The sequence below is a fragment of the Phoenix dactylifera genome, chromosome 1 (genome assembly GCF_009389715.1).
Source record: "Phoenix dactylifera cultivar Barhee BC4 chromosome 1, palm_55x_up_171113_PBpolish2nd_filt_p, whole genome shotgun sequence".
Classification (NCBI taxonomy): domain Eukaryota; kingdom Viridiplantae; phylum Streptophyta; class Magnoliopsida; order Arecales; family Arecaceae; genus Phoenix; species Phoenix dactylifera.
In genome coordinates, this window is record NC_052392.1 from 2749185 (window position 1) to 2764446 (window position 15262).

Below are 15262 nucleotides of genomic sequence, written 5' to 3' on the forward strand. Positions count from 1 at the left end.
ATTCTGCAAGATAGGATGATTTTGAATCAGTGATTAGGTTTTATCTGACCAATTCTTGGAAACTACCAGCTTTAGCAGTATTTTGGGAAATCTAAAGTCTTAGCTTGTGTATGGTCCAGATTTCACCGAGCACCCAAGTATAAAAAGTCTTACAACTCCCAACGGAAACTTAATGACCTCAACTTGAATTGCATCTTGACCTAGAATTTGGGCTGATTTAGTAATTAAAACTTTGTGTGCTTTTGAAATTATTGGCACTTATGCATTTGAAATTACATTTTATAAAACAATAAAATAAATTCTTTCGACAGCAGTTTGTGGGTATCTGAGCCGGAAATGCTCACGAGACAAAACTCGTCCACTAGGGCCACCTAGGGGTTTAAAGCCTTATTGCATACGGTAAATGCAATCGCGATTCCTGCGAAAGTGAGTTAGCTTTTATTTTGCTCGAGGACTAGCAAAATGTAGGTTGGGGGGTGTGATAAGTGCTAAATAATGCATAAATTAACCTTTTATTCATAGCACTTATCATTATTTTAATTTGCATATTTCGTAAATTTAACCATAAAATATGTGTTACCATCATCATTGCATTTTAATAATTATCAAAAGTAATTCGAGTTGATTTAATTATTTAATGGTTGAGTCTAATGGATGCAGGTCAAGTCGAATTGATTTAGGATGATCTCTTAACCCAAATCGCATGCACCCCGCAAATCAAGACCCTCTGATTCAGTCACCTAAATTTCTTTCCACTCGTTCCAACTCTTCTTCCACATAATCCAATTGCTCTATTTTAATCTCAAAAACAATAAAATCCCTTTAATTATTTGTCTCTCAGATCTCAAAGCATACCATCATATTTGCACGAATCCCAAAGCTCCATCAAACCATGTTCCCAGCCAAGTCCCAATAGTTTCCAACAACTTGATCAATCACATCCGTTTCCCTTCATCCGCATGAGTCCACGTGATCATCTCCCAGTGTCCTACACTCCTTTCCGCATCCACCGCTAATCTCACGCACGTCTCTCGCCCCTTCTGAATCCAAGGAACAGAGTCTCCCCATGTATCAAATCCCTTATATCTCGCGATTCATCCTCATCTTCAAGCTCTTCCCGATTGCCTTCTTCCTAGATTTCCTCCAAGCAACAGAGAACACCATCCCAGCCGATTCTAGAATTCATTCCAACTCCCTGGATCCCACTTCTCCCTCGAGTTCATCCGATCTCCTTCTCAGCCGAATGCACCCATCCCCTGTTCCACATCACCTCCCAGCTTTTCCTCAACCTTATCCCGGATCTCCCGCATCCTCCCAATACTCATCCAAGAATTCCCAACGCTATCAGTAGCTTCCAGCTCCCCTGTTTCCAGCGGAACAGAACCATCCCAAGCTCATCCCCTCCACGGATAAGCCCCAGCCATCAAAGATTCATCCTCTTCCCCTGTTCCGAAACAAAACTAGCAACTGTCCGTGATTCAAGGTTTCTTCCAGTTTGATCCCACTGCATCCAGCTCACGGTTCATCACTTCTTCCCAACCATTTCCCATCATCTGCGGAGGAGATCAACCTTCACAGCCTTCTCCTACTTCGGAACAGAGTCCCAACATCCGAACTTCACTTCCTGATTTTTATCCAACGCCCGAGCTACCGAATCCCGTGGATCATCTTCCCAGATTTCCTCTCAGCACTCACGGATAGCTTCCAAGGCAGGATCCCATGATCCGTGATGATCTCTTCCGATGAGATCAAATCTCAGTTCACAGGTCACTTCCCATCCACGGACGAGTTCATGTGTCCGCGTTCCATTCTTCCGTTTCTTCCAGCGTCCATACCATCATCTCCTCCCACGACCGGATATTCCGCAACTCATCTCTATCCCATGAACAGCCTTGCATTCGCTCCCAAACCGCCCCATATATCTTCCGCGTTCAAGGATCAAAAGAGATCTGCTCTTATCCAGCAGCCGTTCATCCTTATCTACACTCGAAATAGGGGAGGAGAGAGGGCTGGTGAATGCTATAAAAGGAGGAGGAGACGGATCCCATGGAGATCATCTCTCCTGAGAGGCCAAGTTCCCCACCGGGAGAAGAAGAGCTTGGCTCTTCTCAGGGAGTTCCCACAAGAAATAAAAAAGCAGAGGAGGGAGAGACGTTTGGATATTTTGGGAATAACTTCCCATATACAAAAAAAAAATAAGAATGAAGTGCTGAGGGAAAAGAAGCTGATCATGATGCAAATGGAAGCCCGCTGCTGTGCCACTGCTGCTGTCGCCCACAACTTCATGGAAGGCTGATCTCCTCTCTAGGGCTGGATGCAGCCCTAACAAAGGGACATCGGTTTTATATTTTATTTTATATTCTTGGAGTTGTATGAACTTATTGTTTTTAATGAATATCTTCTTTTGAATCATATTTAATTTCTGTGATTTTAAGTATGATGTTCGTACAACTGTTCTTCATGATCACTAGGTAAATATAAGATAGTCCATGCTTAAGGAGATGTGGTGTGCTACTGCATTAGTTTAGGGTAGACATTGCATGCCAACTGAAGATGGATTATGCCTAAATTACTTTTGTGAATTTTTATTTAAATGCTTATTAGGCTTGTAGCCAATTTGCATGCTTATCCTAGAATAAAATTAAAATATAAATAACCCTTGTCTCGATGTTAGTGGTGGATTCCTTGCCCTAGGTTCTTCCAAACTGATCGTTTTAATTGCATTTCTTATTAAATTGCTTAGTTTAATAGTTTTCACAAATATTCTTTTTCAAATATTTTTATTTTTAAAGAAAAACAACTGTACCCCAATCCCTGTGGATCGATACCCGTAATCACTATCCTACCAGATACGTGCTATTGCGTGGTCTTTAAAGTTGACTATCAGTTGTAGAGGGGGGCGCCGTCCTCCTTCATTCGTTGTTTTCTTCCCGTGAAAAAAAAAAGCCCTTGCAAAGCTCTGTTTTGGAGCCCAAACCCCTATTTTTTTCTCCTCTGTTTGGTCGTTGAATCAGCCGCAGGACAACAGGGATCTTCTCTCCCACGCTCACCGCACCATTTGGTATCAGAGCAAGGTCAACTGGCTTTGTTGGCGAATGACAGTGCCGCAAGCGTCCACCCCGGCGATGGCGATCATGGGGTGCCAGCCCTTTGGGTAACGATCCGCGGGTTGGAGGGGGCCGTGCGGGATATCCAGCAAACTCTCCAAGCCATGCGGATTGAAAATACCATGGATCCCAACTAGGAGCGCGTGCGGGCTCACGAGGATCTCCCTCACGGTCCACCGGCACCGGCGCGAGATCCCCCTCGCCGGCGTTGCCAGCGAGTTCCTCCGAAGTCTTCCAACGAAGGGGAGGATGATGCGGCCTATGGAGTGTTCGGTGGACCGCGACTGCACCCAGGTGGAAACGGCTTCAACGGAGGCGAACAAGACCGAATGGCATTCAACCATCGCTATCCGAATGAAGAAGGTGAGGGGCTTGGAGGGCAACGTCCATGGAGGAACCAAGGCCAAGCGGGCTACAGGTTCAATGGAGTCGGCCGCAGACTTTCTTTTGGAGGGGTGGCTATTGACGGCTGGCCCCCCGATGAAGATGCAGTCGTCGACGAAGTCCCCGAGCCACATCCATGGATGAACAGGGCCCATGCAAGGGGAAGGAATGGAGAACCTATGAGAAACAGGCTCCCTTGGGGCGTTCGTGAAAGGGGCTCCCCTGATTTCAGATTAAAGGTGGATCTCCCTGCATTCAACGGTAATCTTCATATTGAGGGATTTTTGGATTGGTTGGCTGAGGTAGAAAAATTTTTCGATTATATGGAGATCCCAGATTAGAAGAAGGTGAAGTTGGTCGCGTATAAATTGAAGGAGGAGCATCTGCATGGTGGGATCAACTGCAACATAACCGTCTACGGCAAGGAAAGATGCAGATCACCACCTGGCGCAGGATGAAGCAACATCTGCATGGTCGTTTTCTCCCGCCTGACTACGAGCAGGCGCTCTACCATCAGTACCAGAACTGCCGACAGGGCCCCCGGACCATGACCGAATACACTGATGAATTCAACCGCCTCAATGCCTGCAACAACTTGTCAGACACAGAAAATCAGCAAGTGGCGAGGTACATTGGTGGGTTGAAGCCGGCCATCCGAGATCAGGTGGATTTATATCCGGTGTGGAGCCTGTTGAAAGCTACAAGTTTAGCCTTAAAACTTGAGGCATAGGCGACACGAAAGGCACACCAATTTCAGCCCATGAATAGAGCATCATCCTCGTGCTCCACCATAGCAAAGCAGAAGACTGTTGAAGGGGCGGCCACCTCGAGTCAACCACCACTGACATCCACATCGAGAGGAGCCGAAAATTTCAGCAAGCAGCAGGCGGCCCCAAAAGGTAGTGGCAACCCCTATGAGAGACCAATGCCTATAAAATGTTATAGATGTCAGGAGGTTGGGCATCAGTCTAACGAGTGTCCGAGGCAACGGTCAGTCAATGTAGTCAAAGCTGAGGATGAAGAAGAAATGCCGCATGAGGAGGGGGATCATGAAGAGGGGCAGACCAATGATGAAGGCATTGAGGTGACGACGCCGGATCAGGGAGTTCCGACCTCCTTCGTAGTTCAGCGAATTTTATTGGCCCCGAGGAATGAAGAGGAATCGCAACGCCATAGCATCTTCAAAACTTGTTGCACTATCAACAAAACTGTGTGCAATGTGATTATTGACAGCGGTAGCAGCGAAAATATTGTTTCTTCTGCGTTGGTTCGTGCGATGGGATTGAAGACAGAAAGACACCCGTCTCCGTATAAGATTGGATGGATTAAGAAAGGTGTTGAAACGAGAATAGAGAATGTATGCAGGGTGCCATTGTCCATCGGGAGGTACTACAAGGATGAAGTGGTGTGCGATGTGGTGGATATGGATGCGTGTCATGTTCTACTTGGACGTCCATGGTAGCATGACACGGATGTTATATTTAGGGGTCGAGACAACACATACCTGTTCCGATGGCAGGGTAGAAAAATTCTGTTGGTGCCTATGAAAGAGAAGCCTACCCCCAAAACTTCTCAAGTGGAGGGGAAGTCTTTCCTTGCGGTTTCTGGTGCGCAGTTCATGGCAGAACTCAAGGGGGCTGAAGAGGTTATGGTGTTGGTTGTTAAGGGGTCGGAGGTGCCTATCATGCAGCAGGTGCCCGAGGAGTTCAAAGAATTGCTGACGGAGTTCAAAGACATCACCCCTGCAGAATTACCGAATGGACTGCCTTCCATGTAAGATATTCAGCACCATGTTGATTTGGTGCCTAGTGCAAGTCTTCCCAATCTGCCTCATTACCGCCTGAGTCCTAAGGAGAGCCAGATTTTGCAGCAGCAAGTTGAAGATCTGATGACGAAGGGGCTGATTCGGGAGAGCATGAGCCCATGCGCAGTGCCAGTCTTGTTGACACTGAAGAAGGATGGAAGTTGGCGCATGTGTGGATAGCCGTGCGATCAACCGAAAAACGGTAAAGTACCTATTTTCCATACCCTGCTTGACTGACATGCTGGACATGCTGGAAGGAGTAAAGGTCTTCTCCAAAATTGATCTTCGGAGCGGCTACCATCAAACCCGAATTCGGCCCAGTGACGAATGGAAGACGACATTCAAGACGAAGGATGAACTTTACAAGTGGATGGTCATGCCTTTTGGCCTATCCAATGCACCGAGCACCTTTATGAGGATAATGAACCAGGCATTAAAATCATTTATTGGCAAGTTCGTCATCATCTACTTTGATGATATTTTGATATATAGTCGCAATGAAATTGAGCATAAGGAGAACTTGAGAGCAGTTTTGCTTGCTTTATAGGAGAATCAGTTATTTGTTAATCTTAAGAAGTGTCATTTTGTTACAAAACGCTTGGTGTTCCTGGGATTTGTTGTTGGGACTGATGGCATACATGTTGATGAAGAGAAGGTAAAGGCAATACGGGAGTGGCTGACTCCTACAAATGTTAGCCAAGTCCGCAGCTTTTATGGGTTAGCGACGTTCTATCGGCGTTTCATCCGAAACTTCAGCACCATCGTCGCTCCCATCACCGAATGCATGAAGAAGGGCCGATTTCAATGGGGGAGGTAGCAACAAGCAAGTTTTGAGTTAATAAAAGAAAAGCTAACCTCTGCACCCGTATTAGCATTACCGAGTTTTGAGAAGTTATTTGAAGTGGAATGTGATGCTTCTGTGGTTGGCATAGGGGCTGTTTTGATTCAAGAGGGACGGCCCGTGGAGTACTTCAGTGAAAAACTTAGTGAAGCACGGCAAAAGTGGATAATCTACGAGCTAAAGTTCTATGCTATCATCCGTGCGTTGAAGCATTGGGAGCATTACCTTATTCAAAAAGAATTTGCTCTGTACAGCGACCATCAAGCCTTGAAGTACATCAATAATCAGAACAATTTGAAGCGAATGCATGTCCGATAGGTGAGCTTATTGCAAAAATTTTCCTTTGTGTTGAAGCACCGGTCTAGGCAACAAAATCGGGTGGCAGATGCTCTAAGCCGATGCAATGCTTTATTAACTACCATGTAGGCAGAGGCCGTGGGGTTTGAATATTTGAAAGAGTGGTATGCAGAGGATGAGGATTTCAAAGAAGTATGGGCAAAGTGTACAAGTCATCAAGCAACTGGAGACTTCAACATCAGGATGGCTATCTATTTCGGGGCAATTTCTTATGTATTTCCAGATCCTCATTGTGAGAGAAGCTGATTAGAGACCTTCATGGTGGCGGTCTTAGTGGACATATGGATCGGGACAAGACTATTGCCAGTCTCATGGAAAGGTATCATTGGCCGCAGCTGAGAAGAGATATTGAAAAATTTATTCAAAGGCGCTATACTTGCCAAACAGCGAAAGGGCAATCGCAAAACAATGGACTATATATGCCTCTACATGTGCCAAATGCTATTTGGGAGGATCTGTCAATGGATTTTGTGTTGGGTCTTCCCTGAGCACAAAGAGGTGTAGACTCAGTCTTCGTGGTGGTGGACAGGTTCTCCAAGATGGCGCATTTCATCCCTTGCAAGAAAACATCAGATGCATCCCACATTGCAAGGTTGTTCTTTCGAAAGATTGTTTGATTGCATGGAGTACCACAATCTATAACATCAGATCGGGATTCGAAATTTTTGAGTAACTTCTGGCGTACTGTATGGAGGATGTTTGACACTTCATTAAATTTCAGCAGCACTGCGCATCCTCAGACTGATGGACAAACGGAAGTGGTTAACAGGACACTGGGTAATTTGATCCGTTGTATTTGTGGGAGCACCCCGAAATATTGGGATTATGCTTTGGCTCAAGCAGAATTTGCTTACAACAATGCTATCCATAGTAGAATCGGAAGGTCACCTTTCTCCATTGTTTATTCAAAGGCACCAAAGCATGCATTGGATCTGGCGCGCCTACCGAAAATTTTTAGAAAGAGTGTGGCAGCAGAACATTTGGCAGAGGAGGTTCAAGCTATATAGTTAGAGAGGTGAAGAAGCGCCTAAAGGACACAAATGCTAAGTACAAATTAACGGCAGATAGACATCGAAAGCACAAAGAATTTCAAGAAGGCGACATGTGATGGTTTTCCTGCGCAAAGAAAGATTTTCCGTGGGAACTTACAGCAAATGGAAGCCACGAAAGTACGGCCCATACAGAATTTTAAAAATGATCAATAACAATGCTTACGTTGTGGACCTCCTGGATGATATAGGAATTTCAAAGACTTTTAATATCGCTGATATCTATAAATACCATAACCCTGAGGAGATGCGAACTCGAGGACGAGTTCTGTTCAAGTGGAGGGGACTGATGTAGAATCAGAATGAACGCAACAGGGAGCCGTGATTAGGAGACTTTGTTTTAAGTTTGGTTGAGTCCTTGTTTAGTTTAAATTGGTTCCTAAATTATGTTTGTTTAGTTATGAATTCAGGCTGAATTAGGAGTCTAGTTTGATTAGGGTTGTGATTAGGGATTTAGGGTGAGTCATGGCCATAGTTTGGGGCCATATAAAAAGAGTTGTAGAGGGGGCGCCGCCCTCCTTCGATCGTTGTTTTCTTCCCGTGAAAAAAAAAGCCCTTGCAAAGCTCTGTTTTGGAGCCCAAACCTCTATTTTTTTCTCCTCTGTTTGGTCGTTGAATCAGCCGCAGGACAACAGGGATCTTCTCTCCCACGCTCACCGCACCAACCACTTCCTCTCCCAACACCAATCCGGGCTGGTCTTTTTTTTTTTTCTTGATGTCTTGGACCTAGCATTTAGTGCGAGGATCCATTAAGAAAAGAGTGACACTGGTGGGGAATTACATTGATGTCTTGGTCCGAATTTTGCAACTTTCTTCCTCCTAAACATATCCAATTTATCTTGTTGTGTCAAACTTTCATTTAGCTCTATCACTTATCTAAGCAATCTTTTCTTTGACTATTTCTTTTTTTTAAGAAAAAACTCGTAAGTGTTAGAGACGGGTTGTCCTTTTTGAACTTTTATCTCTTCCTTGGAGCTCATCGATCTGGAGTTGAAGGGTAGAAATTTTACCAGGAGTAATGGTAGAGAACAGGCGGCGCTTGCCGGACAGGACAGTACGTTTTCTGATGTCTCAGGAGTGGGAAGATTTGTTCCCAGCCTCTATGCAGAATGCCCTTACATCCCACTCCTCGGACCATTGTCCCATTACTTTTAATTGCCTCTCACAGTTCAGTCCATCAAGAATTTTTTAGATTCAAGAATTGGTGGCTGAAAGAAATGGATTTGGATGATGTGGTTTCTTGCAGCTGGGCGAGAGTTACAAACGCCTCAAATCCTGCGGCAAAATAGGTGGAGAACTTACGGAGGATGAGAGCTGCACTCAAAGTTTGGGCGGCTTCTTCAAAAAAAAAATCAGGAATCGAGAACTGACATTGAAGCTGCTTTCTGAACTTGATGTTCTGATTCTGAACAGGAAAGAAGAATATGTTGACCTCACCCCAGTCGAAATAGATTCTAGGAGATATCTAAGATCTTGTCTTGATGACTTATATGAAAAGGAAGAGATTTTCTGGTATCAGGAGATCCAAGGTGCACTGGCTCAAGGAGGGTGATCGTAACACTGCACACTTCCACAAGGTAGCTCTTTGGCAGCGAGTTTTATCATTCCAAATCAAGAACTGGTCCTTCTTCAGGATTTTCACGATAAGAAACTTGACCTCTGCCTTTATCACCCTTGTTTCGAAGAAAGAAGGCACTCACTCTCATGGAAAGAGACTATAGACCTATCAGCCTCCTAAACAGCCTGTATAAACTCATTTCTAAGATGCTTGCAAGAAGGCTTGCACCTTTTCTCCCCCTTCTGATCGATGAGTCCCAGTCAACTTTTGTTAAAGGCCGATCCATAATTGACAACTTCCTCTTCGCACACGAAATGTCGACGCAATATCATTTTCAGAGACATTGGCAAAAATCTATCTGAGTTTTGGAATTGCACAAGATTTCAGCTAGGAGATGGACAATGTATAGGCTCTTAAACAAGCGGGCAGGATGAGCCTTATTGAAGGTATTGGGAGCAAGCTAGCCTTGCTTCAGTGGTATCAAAAGCCTCGATTTTGCTGATGATACGCTTCTATTTTGCTCTGGATGGTCGGAAAGCCTTAGAGGTGCCTTTTGTGGGGCAAAATCGTGCGTTGGGAAGAAACTATGAAACTCCCTTCAAAGCGGACAATACCTCTGAGGAGAAGCAGTGTCCACCGCTGTCTGAGACCGATGGGGACGAGGTCGGAGGGCGGCAAATCTTCTCGTAGTGCTGGACGCGCGGGCCGGAGGCCAATCTTCCTTGACCTCATCAGCTTCCATTTTGCTCTGGATGGTCGGAAAGCCTTCTTGCGGTTAAAGCTATACTTCTGGCGTTTGAAAGAGCTTCGGGGTTGAAAGTTAATTTCAGCAAAAGCACGATCCTTTGTCTTAATATGGGAGATGAAGAGGCTACTAATTTTGCTTTGATAATGAACTGCAAGATTTGTTCTCTTCCGTTCACCTATTTGGGCTTTTCTTTGTTTGATAAAAAGCTACCTAAGCACTGTTGGATGCCGTTACTCGAAAAATTGAGTACTAGGCTTACAACTTGGAAAGGAAAACTACCCTCTTGGGCTGGATGGATCGCTTTGATTAATGTGGTGCTCTTGGCATTGCCTTCCCACCTTATATCGATCTTTGAATTGCCGAGGTGGATTGCTCACAAGATTGACCAATTGAGGAGGGCTTCTTACGGAAAGGAAGAGAGAGTATAAGTTTGGCACTTGTTTCTCCTGGGTTCCATCATCAATTGTCTCTTTGTTCTCTACTTCCTCTGCAAAGACATATAAAGAAATAAAGCGGTCGGTGCCAGTACAATTATTAATTTGGCAATTAGCCAAAATGCAAGTATAGCTACCTGCAATTTCGACATGTGGAGAAATAGATGGCTGTCGATCATCTTATGGAAGCTGGAGTTGAGGGCATCGTTCTATTCTTAAGATTTTTGTGAAGAAAAGGCAATTCACCCCTTCCACCCGTTCGAGCTTAGGGCAATTCATAAGCTGCAGCTCCTCAAATGCATCTAGGTTCTCCTGTGCCAATCGCAAAAATATTAGGTCCTCACAATTATCAACCACCAAGGACTGGAGTGTGGATGGGAGCAGATAAGATGGCAGGCAGTGGATTCCAGGACAGTCCTTTATGACCAAGCTTCGAAGAGATGTGAGCCGTGGCAGGAAAAATAGTGGTGGGATGTCCGTGCAACCCCATATGGTCAGCTCTTCAAGTATGGGTATGGAGTCTCTTCGCAGAAAAAATCTCCAATGATTACCGAAATAAAGATGCTCAACGGATGTCAAATCGTCAAACCCATGCATTACGTTATCCCATGTGTTCGATGTAGTGAGCTTGTTGCCTGAAGCAACCTGGTACATTAGCAAAAGAGAATGAGAGAACTCTGTTGGTGCATGAGTTTTATATAGAAGATTTAAAACAAATAATTTGAGAATGTACGATTGTTTAAGTCTTCAAGTGATCAATTGGAGCACTTCAAATTTAGGATGGAGGGTACCTCAATGCAGTTGATTCTTTGTATTTGGCACCAGTTACTCAATCCAGGGCAATCAACAATTTCCACTTCGTCAGGCATTGATGAGAGCAGATCTTCTGCCATGATCTGAAGTCTAGCACAATCTTTTATACTTAATTTATTGAGAGAAGCAAGGTATTGCATCCCCCTCAACGATGTCAATTGCTGGCACTCCTCGATATGCAAATATCGAACATTGGGTAGCAGTCCTTCCTCTGATAAGAGCCGGAGTTGAGGACAATTGTATATCTTCAGATCTTTAAGCGAGTGAAGATGATGCAGCCCTGCTATGGATGTGAGTTGCCGACAACCAGAAATGTGCACCCTCTTAAGCATGGGTTTTGATATGGGTGCATCCAGATTTCCAAGAGAGTCATGAATGTATAGAGCAAGAGATCTTATTTTTTCACAATTCCTTACAGTGATTTCTTTAAGTGATGCAAAGGAGAAAGGATCTTCTACCCATTCTGGAAACTTGGAACCACCATACCCTTGTATAGACAAAATTTGGAGGTTGGCGTGAGGTTGGAGATACTCGAGCATGGCTTCCTCCCTTTTTTCATCCATTGGGACATCCTTATTTTTCTCTGAAAAAGCTTCTAGATGTAGTAATTTGTCATGATGTGGATCATTTTTGCAATTGATCGCATTCCAATATAGAAACAACTCCTTAAGTTTATGCTTATGTTTAAGACCGGCATCCCTGGCATCCTCTATGTTGACCACGTTCCTGAGCCCTGAGATGATGAGAGTTTGGAGGTTCACCAAGCCCTTTAGCACTCCTCCTATCCCACCTTGCACCTTATAACATCCAAGAAAGCTCCGAGGATTTGTTAGTTTTCCGATCCCAGCTAGCAAGCAGAGAATTTGCCGGTTCGCAATTTGTAGGTGGTGGAGGCTAGTAAGGCTTCCTATGCCACTGGGAAACTCTTGAAGCCTTGTGCACCCTTCAATAACCAACATCTGCAGATTGCGGAGCTGACAAACTGTTCCAGGCAGCCTTTTAATACAATATGTGTGTAGTTCAAAGTATCGTAGGTTGGTAAGGTTGCCTAGGCTATCTGGTAACTCTGCAAGATTCCAACTATCAAGTGCCAATGTCTGTAGATGATAAAGGAGGCATACTGATTCAGGGACCTTCCTAATATTGTCGGATGTGATACGTAAGTATCGTAGGTTGGTAAGGTTGCCTAGGCTATCTGGTAACTCTGCAAGATTCCAACCATCAAGTACCAATGTCTGTAGGTGATAAAGGAGGTATATTGATTTAGGCAACTTGTCAATTTTCTTGGATGTGATATGTAAGTTTCGTAGGTTGGTAAGGTTGCCTAGGCCATTTGGTAACTTTACAAGATTCTCGCAATCAAGTACCAATATCTGTAGGTGATAAAGGAGGCATATTGATTTAGAGAGCTTCTCAATTTCGTTGGATGCGATTCGTAAGTAGCACAGGTGCTTCAGATTATCGAGTAAATCTGGGATCTCATCTTTTCTTTCCCAACAAAACTGTAGAGTCCGTAGTAGCGGCAGATTCTTGATTATTTCTGAAATTGCTGTTGGACATCCAGACGAAGGATGCCATATTAACAAGCTCCGTAAGGTGCTGAAGTTATACGAGTGTAGTGATTTCACAAATTTCTCTGCATCATTCGTGAATAAATGGCGAACCTCATCGGGGACACCAGGTAGCTTCTTATCCACAATTGCCCAGCACTCATTTCCTGCAATAGATTTCGCTAGATCATGTATCATATCATGCATCTTAAAATTAGACCAATGAGAATCGAAGAACGATCTTCTCTGTAAGTCAATGAAGTATTGTTTTTCCCAGTCCCCCCATGCCAACGATCGGAATGACGGAGACACCATTTTCCCCACCCTCGGAAAACAGCAAATCAATTACTTTCTGCTTGTCGTCTTCCCTTCCATAAATACTCGACTCATCCATCATGTGGCTGGTTGGTGCGGGGTATGGAGCTTCGAGGACCCGTCGCTTTCCATCTTCCTCTCTTAAACGGAGGCGTTCCCGATCCTGAGAGATCTCATCGAACCTCTCCCTGATGTCCCTGATTCTATCCCCCATGCCGTCCGGAATTGAAACCTGTTGGAGTTTTAAGTTTATCAAAATATTTAAATTTTTTTTTAAAAAATAAACCAGCCTTACCACATACCTCTTCCTGGTCGTCCCCTACCCCTCGCTTCCCATTGAGGGAAGCTCGGCCTTCCACTTGGGCTCGCAGTACCTCGTACTGGTACTCGTCCAGCACGTCATCTGCTTCATAAGCCACTGCTTTAAGCTCCTTCAGCCAGAGCTTGACGGATTCCTCTCGTATCTCCCTCTCCTGCGCGTCATGGAGCACTGCTTGGATCCTCTTTAATGTTCTCTCCAGCTTCTTCAGCTCTTTCAGGACGCTGCTGCGTGGATCCGATGATGAAGACGGCAAGACTGCCGATCTCTGAGCAAAGCCCAGTACTTGGCTGGTTTTTGATAGGATGGAAGAGAGGAAAGCGCTCGCCATTGCACAACCTCGGTTTCCTCTTTCCTCTGCTCGGATCAGGCACGGCAAAGAAGGAAGAGGGGTTTGACTTTCCTTCTCGCCTCCTCCATATCTCGTTCGCGGAAAGAGTGAGCCGGGGTCAAGTCAATGACGAGCAAGGCAGAGACCTCGTTCACTTGGCATGCTTCCGTCCACACATTTCAGCTTTCTAAAGCCAAGCAAAAAAATCTTACCAAAAAAAAAAAACACGCACACAACAAAACAAACAAACAAAAAAAAGATTTCCCACCCACTAATTAAAAAGAAAACAAAAATCAAAAGAAACAGAAATAAACGAAAAGTCAAAAGAAAGAAAAAAAAAAGTTGAGATGTATGCCCACGAACATCGGACCATCTTTATTTCACTCTGAGATGTGTATTGGTAGATGAATGTTGACATTTGTGATCCGATGTGATGCAGGATAGATATTCACCGCTTGGCTGAAGCGTTTGGAGGAGTGCTTGGACGCGGAAGATTCCTGGAAATCCGGAATAGATGGCGATGGGATGAAGGCGCTGCTCGTGGAGTTTGATCGTGGTTGAAACCCAGCTGTGGATGATGCCGATGCTAAGGAAGAGTCCTTCTGAATCTGAAATTATGTTTTGTTTGAGTCCAGCCAAGAGTCCTTGTTTTGTTGCTGAATTAAGTCATGTTTTGGTTTTGAATTAAGTCGGGATTAGGAGTCCTTGTTGGTTTAGAATTGGTTTTAAGTTGGGTCGGGTTTGGTTTACTTTTATTTCTGAATTTTGGTTGAATCCCGGTTGGAGTAGGAGTCTGTTTTTTATTTCTGAATGCTGGTTGAATCCCATTGAAGTGGGTTTCTTTGTTTTGTTTGGGTTAAAAGGGTTAGGGTTGTGTAGCCCATATAAGGCATTGTTAAAGACCTTAGGCCTTCTTCACGTTCTTTGTTTTGTTTTTTTTTTTTTTTTTTTTTTTTTTTTTTTTGCTTAAAACAGGTGCTTCATACAATATGTGTGTGAATACACCCAATAAGATCAAAATACACGTTCTTTGTTTTTTGAGCCGTCAATAGAAAGGAAAAAAAACTCTGTTTCGGGAATTTGCAGAACCTCTGTTTGAGGCCTGTTGCAGGTTCAGCTGTGGCTGAATCTTTATCCCACGCTTCCCTCCGCATCACGATGGGTGCAAAGGAATGTGCATCAATCTTTGATGCGAAGGGCACAATCCTGACGCCTTCATGAAACGAGAAGAAAGAAAATTCCAAATATAGCAATAAGCTTTTTTTCAGTAAATCTAGATTGGGCTTTGCACAAGCTCTGTACCTATCTTCTATATCGAAGGTGAGAGAAAATTTGACCCCCCTCCAAAATTCAGAAAAATTAGAAAGAAATTCATAGAAAAATCTGCTCTTCTCAATATAAGGGGAAAAAGGAATGCTCTTCAAAAAAATCACTTCAAAAATGAAAAATAAAAAAAAAATCATTCACAGCATGACTCTTCAAAAAAAAATCCGTTCTTAATATTTCTCTTCAAAAAGCCAATCCATATATCGAGAAAGCTCATACAGAAATTGCAGCATTAACTGAAATAGTTGAGCCATTAGAGGTTCATCCTGCCACTATGGGTGCTGCCGCTGATGAAGATGATGCTGATCTTGATTTCCTGGATGATG

The 15262-nt window shown here is 44.1% G+C and overlaps 2 protein-coding genes across 2 annotated transcripts; both read right to left on the reverse strand.

Moving 5' to 3' along the window:
- Nucleotides 1–9978: 9978 nt before the first annotated feature.
- LOC113461533 (putative disease resistance RPP13-like protein 1) lies at nucleotides 9979–11923 on the reverse strand. Its single transcript, XM_039123935.1, has 3 exons — nucleotides 11074–11923; nucleotides 10420–10927; nucleotides 9979–10335 (listed from the first exon to the last, which is right to left on the reverse strand). Exons 1-2 carry the CDS (start codon nucleotides 11656–11658, stop codon nucleotides 10463–10465), a joined length of 1050 nt encoding a protein of 349 aa, XP_038979863.1. The 5' UTR covers nucleotides 11659–11923; the 3' UTR covers nucleotides 9979–10335; nucleotides 10420–10462.
- Nucleotides 11924–12898: 975 nt separating this feature from the next.
- Nucleotides 12899–13773, reverse strand: LOC120104210 (putative disease resistance RPP13-like protein 1). The gene is made up of 2 exons (XM_039114932.1): nucleotides 13263–13773; nucleotides 12899–13192 (listed from the first exon to the last, which is right to left on the reverse strand). The coding sequence occupies exons 1-2, from the start codon at nucleotides 13608–13610 to the stop codon at nucleotides 12899–12901; spliced, it is 642 nt and encodes a 213-aa protein (XP_038970860.1). The 5' UTR covers nucleotides 13611–13773.
- Between the last annotated feature and the right edge of the window lie 1489 nt (nucleotides 13774–15262).